This window comes from Phalacrocorax aristotelis, chromosome 15 (assembly GCF_949628215.1).
Source record: "Phalacrocorax aristotelis chromosome 15, bGulAri2.1, whole genome shotgun sequence".
NCBI classification, from domain to species: Eukaryota; Metazoa; Chordata; class Aves; order Suliformes; family Phalacrocoracidae; genus Phalacrocorax; species Phalacrocorax aristotelis.
In genome coordinates, this window is record NC_134290.1 from 17146432 (window position 1) to 17156496 (window position 10065).

Genomic DNA, 10065 nt, shown 5'->3' on the forward strand with positions numbered 1-10065 from the left:
TTGCAGTCTTTATTTGTCGTTACTACAGAAGTTAATCATTAAAGGCCACTGCTGGCTCCTGCTGTCATTCGCATTTGTTCTGAGGGTTAAGCTTAACAGATGTTTGTAGCTAGTGTTGCAGGTTGGTTGGTGAAAAAGTGGGGGGAAAAGCAGGAGTCTTCCTACTACACTTACCAGCAGAGTTAAGACTTTGTCTTCACTTTTTTAATCTTGAGGAACAGTGTCAGCAAAGCATCATCCAGCAGACAGGATAAGATGACCTGGGATAACCTCATGCCATGTTCTTTAATCCTTGCCTATTGCTGTGGGTCTGAACTATTTCATGAATACTGATTTGAAGATTGTATTTTACCACATCCTTTCTGATCCTTAAGCTCTTCTTTCTGTACTGAGGCTAAATAAGACTGTTTCATTATACTCTTGCCTGAAGTGTTGTGGTTTTTTTTCAGTAACTTAGTTTTTGAGAGAAGAATCATCAGGCAGTTGTCAAACTTCCTTCATAATGAAGTTACTTCAGCTAGTGATAAACACTGAAATTTTTAAATGAAGCATTTCGGTTTTCCCTCTGGGTGTTTATAAATGACTATTCCAGATAACAAAATTAATGAATTGCTTTCTTTAATCAGCATGTATTTGTCTCTGTCCAATTCTTACATATATCTTCCCTAAGCTCTGCAAAGGAAAGAAAACAGTTTACTAATCAACAGTAAGTAAATTAATCACCCAAGGAGAGACTGGGGGAATCAAATCCTGCTGTTGGGTTGGCAGGTAATCAGCTCTCGCAGTGTGAGTGGGTGAGCAGTGATTACAAGTGGATAACGAATATTACTCAAGGACTTGGTAGTAGGGTAGTTTTTCAGTGGTAGGAGTAAGCTGAGCAATCGCATCTATACTCTCTTGAAAGATGCTCTCCTCATTTAGTTGAAGATACATAGAAGAGGAAAATCTTCCAGGTACTAATGCTGAAACTGAGGTAGTCTGTCCATTGCGGCTCCATGGATGTCGTAGAAAATAATTTTTCTGTGTGTTTCTTGTTTAGACAGACCTGCCGCTCTTACTTGTGACTAGGTAATAAATAAAATACTTTTGAAAGAGCTGATGGTGCAGAAGCTTTTCTAGTGACTAAACTGGGGCAGTTACAGGGTACCACTACTACACTGAGTGTAAAACAGCCTTTCTGAAATAATCTAGGTGTAGTTATGTGGGTTGGAAATATCTGCGATGACGTATCTTGTTCTCTACAAGCTCTGTCTTTGTCTTTTTTCTTTTTTTTTTTTTTCCCCCCTTTTTTTTTAATCTAGGACTTGACAATAGTTTATCCAGCCAAACATGTTGAATGTTAGGAGCTCTCACAGGCTGGGAGCAGTGTGATAGAGACCCAAAACGCCTCAGAAGGTCCAAGAATCACAGTTGTACTCTATACTTATTATTGTATATATATATTATATATATACACACACTCTCTATACATATAATAATGTATATTGTATACATACTCTGTATATATACAGAGAATATGTGGAAGGTAGGCTACAAGATTGCGTCATGCTTGCCTGTGTGTATATTTTAGTTAAGTCACTTTATTTAAGGCAGTTATTAGCACCAATTTATGATGTTCACAAAGTCAGCATTGCCATGAAACGGAGGACGAACAGCGGCAGGTCTGTGGGGTTCCGGAGGGCGTGTTGGTTGGTAGGAGTGTGACCGCATTGCTTTAAGTTCTGACAGTAAGAGTTGCTAAAAGATTTGACAGCACCAAGGCTTTGGTACTGCACAGCCAGATTTGAGAGGGTGTGATGTTCAGGCTGTATGCGTAGTGCACTATTAAATAAATTTCTTGTTGCCAGGAATGCATTATGTGATAAATACCAGCCTCTTAGCCATGCTCTTTAATGACATGTAAGTTAGGTGGATTTTCCTGTTACTAGCATTTGTAGTGAGTCGGTACCAATAACTTTTGTGAGGCTTTTAGCTTTCTTCTGTAAGGAATCTTCGATACAGCTTTAGCTGCTGTTAGTGAAAGGAGAAGTATTGAGAGAGCTCTTGCAGCTGTGGTGGGTGTGGGAAAGGGGAGGTGGCCAGGGTCTGGCTGGATGCCTGAGGGAGTGCGATGGCACTGCCGTGGCTGGGCAGGGGGCTTCGTACCTGGTAGTGCTTGTGTCCTGTACCTGTAGGTGACCAGGCTGTGCAGCCACTTCTGTTTCTTATCCACGCCTAACCTGCAGCATTGCTCATTCAGACCTCTTTAATGGGAAACTGGTGCAAAGAGCACAGCGCAATAATCACTTTTAGGTAATTTTTATTTGTGTAGAGTGTCTGTACGGGCGCGTGCTGCTTAAGCATAACCAAGTGTGATTAGTTGAATTGTGAAAAACTAATACCTCTCAAGTCTGACACTGGTAAAATAGTGATAATTTGCTCGCAACAGCCTTCCGAGTGTGGATGTGGTTAGCAACGGTACAGAGCTCTCAAAGGCCGAAGCTCCTTGCTGTTTCATGTTCTGCTTCCTGTGTGGTTCTAGGAAAAGATTTAATTCCAGTTTACCTTAATCTCTTCAGTTCTTGAAAGATGATTAGCATGTTGATGCACCTTTTCAAGGTATTTTTAGTTCCTGTCACTTAGTGGCACTAACCAATGTACCAGTGACATATGGTATTCAGATGACCACATCTTGGTGATAATGACAATGTTTAGAGATTTTGTTGTTGGAAATGTAAAACATAAGATGTCCAGAAGTCACGTAGAAATAGCATGTAGCTTTGCCAGTTCTTAGGCCTTTCCCATAGCTTCCAGGACTTCAGCATAACATCATCAGCCATGCCAGGGAGACAAGTGGATGTGCAAAATGCTGTTAACCTTCCCTTTTTCCCTGTTTTCAGAGACCTGAAGTCTTCAATATTCTGCCCTTTTGCTGATTGATATTTTTAGAAACAGTTAGATATTCTTGTAATAAATCAATAAATCACCTGATGAGTCATAATTTTCTTAAGTTTTTGAATTATGGAGAAATGTTAAACCAGGCTAATGAATCTGTGCTCTGCATATATCTGTCCATTACTGACAGAAGAACATCAAGAAAAATGAGTACTGAACAAAAGTAACAGACTTCTTTATATGTTTTATGTAATAGATGGCAACAGTTTGTTTGACTCAATGGCTGGTGGAATGCGACTGATCGTTAGCTGCATTTCCTCCTTCCTCATCCTCTCTCTGCTGCTTTTCATGGTCCACCGGCTACGCCAGAGGCGGAGAGAGCGCATAGAGTCTTTGATTGGAGCAAATTGTAAGTAGCCTTTATCTGTAATGAGTCTTGATGTACGTAGTGTATGTGTTTCAGCATAAAGAGAGCAGAAGAAACACAAATCTGTGGAAAACAGCAGAAGTCTGGTTATAGATTCAAGTCAGTACTGTACCCAAGTGTAGCTTCTCACCATGTGTCTGAACTGGTCGTGATTTGTACAAGTTTTGGTTCTCTGAGTCACGCCACAATCAAAGAAAAACACTTATATCAACACTTATCTTGTGCCTCATCCTTATTATGAACAGATCGATGTATGTAAAAGTGGGAAATGTCATGGTCTTGCTTGACTGTGCCTCTGTGTGTGTCTTGGTAGGTTCTTAAGACTTGGACTTTTTTAGCCGGTAATGGAAAAATATTTTTTGTTTGTAAGTGGTCCAAATCTGAAATACCTTCTGTGTGTGAATGATCTCCTTAGTTTGAAGAGGTTAGGTTCAAATTCAGATGTGATGCAGGACAAACAGGCTGGGAGCAGGTGGGCCTGGGTATCATGTAACTGCAGTGAGTTGACTTGTATAGGTTGTGCAGACTTTTTTAGGTCTTCAGGAGACGTGAGTTCCTTGGGTGTGAAAAGCAGAAAAAGGTGTTGATATCTGCCTTAAACTGAAGAAGAAAGCACGGGGTAAAGTCACTTACTACTTTTTCCTTCTCTTGAAATAGTGCACCATTTTAACTTGGGCCGCAGGATGCCTGGTTTTGATTACGGTCCTGATGGTTTTGGAACTGGCCTTACTCCACTGCATCTTTCAGATGATGGGGAAGGTGGGGCATTTCATTTCCATGATCCGCCTCCACCCTATACTGCTTACAAGTATCCAGATATTCAACATCCAGATGACCCACCTCCTCCTTATGAGGCTTCTGTCAACCCAGACAGCATCCTTTGTTCTACTCCAGGTATGCAGGCAATAAATTCTCTTCCTCCTCTTCATTTTGGCTAGAGGGTAGATTTTTTTTTTAAAACTATAATCACGTGTTTTTAGTGATTGTGATGGGGAAATATAGTTCATAATAAAATCTCCTATTTCTGTGATGGAAAAGTCACTTGTTAAAATGTATTATTAAGCTTGTTTTTTTCCCAAAGGTTCTTTGGATCACCTAAATTACAAGCGGAATCCATGCTGCAAGCAGTTTAACTCTTAGACCTTATCTATTTTCAAGCCTTACCTTGGATAGGTTACCTGGTTACCTAGTTTCCACTATGCTGGTACTTTTTCTGGTCTTTTGGGGATAGGTCTATAGAGGCTGGTATTAAAAAGTAGAACAAACGTCAAGTACAAGAGATTTTGTACAAGTACAAGAGATGAATAAAATATATCCAGCATCTTCTCTCCTCCCCGCTTCCCCCTCCCACATCCCCCCAAAATTGACCAAAAATATCACTTTCTAATGATTCACTCAGTGCTCTTCAGTGTTGCAGCTGTGATATTCGCGTACTGTAGAAATCATTCCAATTTGGGATTTTACAGCAGCATTTCTCACAAGATAAGTGAGCCTGATTAGTGCAAATATTTATATATTGAAGTTTTATTTTTGCTACATAATTTTCTTCTTTTGCAGTGTCATCTCTTCCTGCATTAATGCGAAACCAGGAAAGACTCAGAGCTTCCAGAAATACAGAGAGTATATCATGTCACATTCCCAAATAGATTTACTTCATGTTCTGATTCTGCTTGTTTTTTGTCCTTTGCAGATGGAGTTCTTTCTCAGACTGTGCAAAGCAGTCCTCCGTCACTAGGAAACTGTGATGTATCGCCACAGCTTACAGAGGGGTCTCTTCCTCCCTCAGTTGGTCCTTCTCCAGTGGAGCTGGAAGACTCTGCTGACAGCAGCACCTTTCTTGTCCCTCCTGACACGCCGCTAAATGAAAACACGCCGGCAGAAACTCTCACGGGCAGCCGTCACAGCCACTGTTCTGTCAATACCATTGTATAAAGGAGTAAAAAGCTGACTGCCGGTCAGAAATAGTTTTAGCAACTGTTTGCACAGACAAACACTAATACGTGGTTTGAACTTCAGAAGGAATCTCCACTTTGGTTTTTGAACACTGCTTTTATGTTCTAGGTTAGGATTGTGCCTCTCGTTTTTTGGCTGTTGTTATTCATTCACTAATCAGTTTGTCATGTAAATATGGATTGTATAACTGCTCTTTTTTTCCATTGGCCATGGAAAAGAGTGCAGAGAATTTCTTTGACTTCTAAGGAGGTAAAAAGTATGGGTAGGTTGGATGGGTTTTTGTTGTGGTTGTTTTGGGGTTGGGTTTTTGTTTTGTTTTGGGGTTTTTTGTTTGTTTTTGTTTTCCTAACCGGAGAGGAAACAAAATCTATATCAGAAAAAAAGCTGCTTGTATTTGGCTGGGTACCACTGGACCCAGGGAACAGATGATGGAGAAGGAGGGTGGGGGCAGTCACCATTCAATCAATTGCTTTCTCTCTTGCTTCAGTGCTGCACTTGGAAAAGGCAGAGAAGACAGAACTGCAGGGGAAGGGGCTGGGGGCCTGTTTTACAGAGCGGGAACACTGAGGAGCTAAAACACATGCCACCAAGTAACACAGCGTAAAACATTTGCATGTTTTGATCTGCCTTGCTGTTTCAGAACACCGTAGGGACTGGAGGGTGAATGATCTACACAATATGTGACAAGTGGGTACTAAGAAAACTAGGATTTGCAATTACAATTATTTGTTGTTGGTAGCTGCAAAATCTCATATTGTCAGGTAAACTTCTGGCCCGTAAAGAAAACTGGGTCTGTGTAATGCTTGTGTCCCTTCGATAGAATCCTCATGTTTGTTAGGTAGTACTTTAGGGAAGAGACAGGGAGCAGTTAACTTTGATGCAGTCAGACTTCACCGTATGAAGCCCTTGCTTGTTATAATCCCACAGGGAAGACTTGAGGTATTTTTCTTTGTAGTTAACTCCTTTACAGTGAACAGTTGCACAAAACTGGCAGGATAAAAGACCATGCTTCTTGCTTTCCTTATTGCATGCTATATTTAGCATGTAAGTGTGTTCCCTCCCCTCCACTTCACTTCTTCATAATTCTACAAATACCATTTAAAAACAGTGATCAACACGCACTATACGTGATGTTTCATTCAAATTGGTCACCCTTCCCTTATTGGAGTCGATAAATTGCCAAATCTATTCTAGGGATTTCCCCCGAGCCCCCCAAACCATTTATCCAGGTCCCACAGGTTATAATGAGGTTAGCATACTTAAATCAACAAAGCCGTTCGCTTCAGTCTGATACGTCATCTTAAACTTCCCCCTCAGACTGAACTCTTTAATTTACAGATGGCAAAAAGATTCATCCTCTCCCCCACTAAACCCAAGTCAAGCACTGTTGGTTTTGATGAGTGCAAAATAATCTCTACAAGTGATTTTAAAATTTAAGTTTGGATTTCAGTGTACAAATTAACCCTTTCCCCCAACCTCCTCTTGCCTCTGCTTCTCCGTGACTTACTGTATCAGTCAGCAGACGAGATGAATTATGAGGAATTTGTAAAGAATGCCCCTAGTGAGTGTTCTCCTCTTACCTTATGAAGGGTACGAGCCCAGAGGGACAGGGAGAAAGTACTGCACAGGGGGGTGTACGTGATCTATTTTTCTAGTAATGATGAGAAATCATCCTTGTATGACAAATCCTAACCCACTGTTGTGGTTTCCCAATGCAGCTGACTTTCCCCATTGAATATGCTGCTACTTTCTATTCTGTCTTGCCTATAGGCTTATACTGTACGTGGGGATTGGTCTTGACAATTCAACTCCTTTTGCACAGAAAGCCGTGAGTGTCGTTATTGAGATCGTGTCTGGTGTCCTGACATTCAGACACTCGCTAACAATCTTGAATCCACGGGAGAGCGTGAATCACAGCTGTGGGGTGTGCTGCTGGCACGCGGGTGGGAGGCAGCTCGGTTAGGAAGCCTCTGCGCCTGGAGCCTGCCGCCGCCCGCGTCCTGCTCTCTGGTTTGACTGGCTCTAACAGCAGTGGTACAAAACGAGAGGAGCAGTTCCCCACCCTGTGGGGTGCCTTTCCGTCTCCTCCTCTGAGTTCAAGTCCTGGGCTAATGAAGTGGATGGATAGCAGTAGTCAGAACCATGCATAAAAATTATTGAGCATTTCTGAAGTGTGAAAATAAAGCGGGTTTTGTGCATTTTTGAGCACATCCATACGTTTTATACATTGTATGTACTGATTTTTCTTTAGTTTTATAGGTACGAATGCGTGTGCGCGTGTGGTTTCTGGGTGGGGAGATATATATATACACATACTGTAGATGGTAACCTTTGTGCTGTGTCCAGCTAGGTGAAGCTAAGCACTGGGATGTCAAGTAGGCTCTTAGGGTTAATACTTCTCTCAAGCTGGCTACACTCTGTTGTAGGACAGGCTGTGATAGTGTACACTCTAAGTAGGATGAAAAGTCTATGCTACTACAATCTGTTCCTGAAAAATATTTTGTTAGCAGTGCAAAATAGAAAACTTCCAATTTCTTTTGAAGCCAGATGGAATACTTGTTCTTTGTAGTATCCTAGCACAATAACAAAAGGCCTTTTGGCTTGGTTTAGTCTCTGAAGCTGTGTTTTGTGGATGAGGTGAACGGATACCTCGCACTTCTAACACTGCGGGAATCTGTTTGATTGTTTTACTTTTGGTTCTGTGGTGAATTTTATTTGAAAATAAGCTCTGTTACAACTGGCAACTTCATGATGGCTCCTGGTTGTAGCTATTCCAAATGGAGGCTTCTTTGTAAAGCCTCGGTGTGATATTTTTCCCTATTGCTTCTGAGCCTTTCCCACTTGTATATTGGCATGGAGGCTGCTATTTTCTTCTTTTTTCCCCCCCCGTCCTGCTTCATCTTAACTGTAAACAAGGGAATTTTTGCCTTCAACGGAGCAGCTCACAAAGTACAGCTCATTTACCTCTCTGTGAGCTGCTAATTTGGCAATAAAACTGTCATTTTATTTCCCTTTTTAATGTAGCTTTCTCACGTTGAGTACTTTCTCTTGGAGTAAGAGCCTTTGTAGTAGATGTCACAACTACTCAGACTTCTGGACCAACTGGGGGAAAGTTTTCTTGACAGCAGTTGACTCCTTAGCAAACCTTCCCTGCGCTTGGCAAGGTGACTGGTGAGCCGTTCGTCCTGAGCACTGATTACAGAGGGTTGATGCTGGCCTGGGGAAGACCTGTTTTGATTGCCATTAGATTGATGACATCTTTGGGGTTTTGTGCATTGATTTCCACCCCACCCCCCCCACCCCACCCCCCGCTCACTTCTCTGTATGGTTTTCTTAACTACAGTGCATCCTTGACGCCCCTCCGGACCCAGCGGGGGAGGTGGCGTTACCACATCATTCCCAGCAGTGCACGTGAGCAGCGTGCATTGCTCTTGGGATGTCCTTGACCTCAGTCGTGGTAGAGTCGCAGGGCTCGCACCTCCCGTTGTGGCCTCACACAGGTTCCCCATCCTTACGACGTACTGTGGTGCCATATTGAGGTCTCTGCCGCTCCTTCGAGAACGGCCCTGGATACTTACTTGTGTCTGTGCTATCAGTGATATCCGTACACAGTCTCACAGCAGCCTCTAATTTTTTACTAGGTGAGTTGTAGAGTGTTGTAATGTTAGAAGCACAGTGGGCTTTGTTCTGTGCTAGAAGATCAAAACTGTCTTTCAGATGTATAAAGAGCTTGTCTGCGTAATGTTCAGTCTTGACTAGTTTTGAGCCTCAGACTATTCCTTCCCCATTCGTGGCAGGACACTGATCTACAAGAAGAATGAAGTAGGTGGAAAATTCTTCCTGAAGGCTTAATCTTGGAGTCAGTGGGTGTTCTGCCTCCACAGGTGTCACAGGGTGATGGCCTGTTCAGATGTCTCTTGAGTTTCACCTGGAAAGAAAATGTTTTTGTGACCAGTAATTACTCTTCTTTTCCCATGTAATGTTAAATGAATTTGAAGCTGTTCTTAAAGGTGTTTTTATCTTTCAAGTGTGGGTTTTCAGTGGCAAAGCACTGAAGTTCTAAGTTGCCTCACACAACCCAATAATGTGCGCCTTTTTTTTTTCCAGTTGCTGAAACGTCTTTTTTCCTCACTAGCTAAGGAACATGAAACATTCAAAAATGTCTTTTAAATTTCCCTTGCAAGCTGGGAGCTGGACCCTAAAATTAAGAGCAGATTAGTGTAGAGGAGGGAGATCAAATTCCATACAGTTTGCTTCTGACGTCCCCCAGTTCCAAATGAAGTACCTGTTTCTTTGGAATAGATGCTTTCGGTAGTAAAGATCTGCTTCCCCTAACAACAGCCTGCATTACCTGCCTGCTACGGTACGACATAGCTTTAATTTTCCAGTTTTGTGCACCTTGGACATTGAGCGGGTTGGAGTGGATGCCAGCGGAGATGCTGCACTCGCAGGCTGCGTGCGTGGCCGTGCTGCGCCGTGCCCCGACGGTCGGGCTGGCGGATGCCTGGGAGGTTGCGAGAGAGAGACACTGCTTTTTACCTTCTGGAAAATAACATTAGCCAGCGCTGCATTTGCAGGCTTCTCCTGTGTAGTCGGTTTGTGACTGGACTTAACTGTGGCAGTGTATAAAAGATTTTGATATTCTGTGAAATACCATGTAGAATTTAAATTTGATACTATAATAATTCAGTCCCTGTGACACTGGTTTTTTGTTTTAACTCTTTGGGGTTGGCACTAATCTTTCTTTTTCTCAAGATGCTGTGAGAAACATTTCATCCAAATGCCAAATAAATTGTGTTCTGTAAGAGAAA

At 42.2% G+C, this 10065-nt stretch overlaps 1 protein-coding gene across 2 annotated transcripts in view; it reads left to right on the plus strand.

Annotated features, from left to right (window-relative positions):
• Window positions 1-10065, plus strand: part of DGCR2 (DiGeorge syndrome critical region gene 2) — a 49447-nt gene extending 39382 nt beyond the window's left edge. For both annotated transcript variants that reach the window (XM_075110863.1, XM_075110864.1), the window contains exons 8-10: window positions 3131-3283; window positions 3959-4195; window positions 4992-10065. In XM_075110863.1, the coding sequence (XP_074966964.1) occupies window positions 3131-3283; window positions 3959-4195; window positions 4992-5233 (632 nt within the window). In that variant the 3' untranslated portion in view covers window positions 5234-10065. The remainder of the gene's footprint in view (window positions 1-3130; window positions 3284-3958; window positions 4196-4991) is intronic.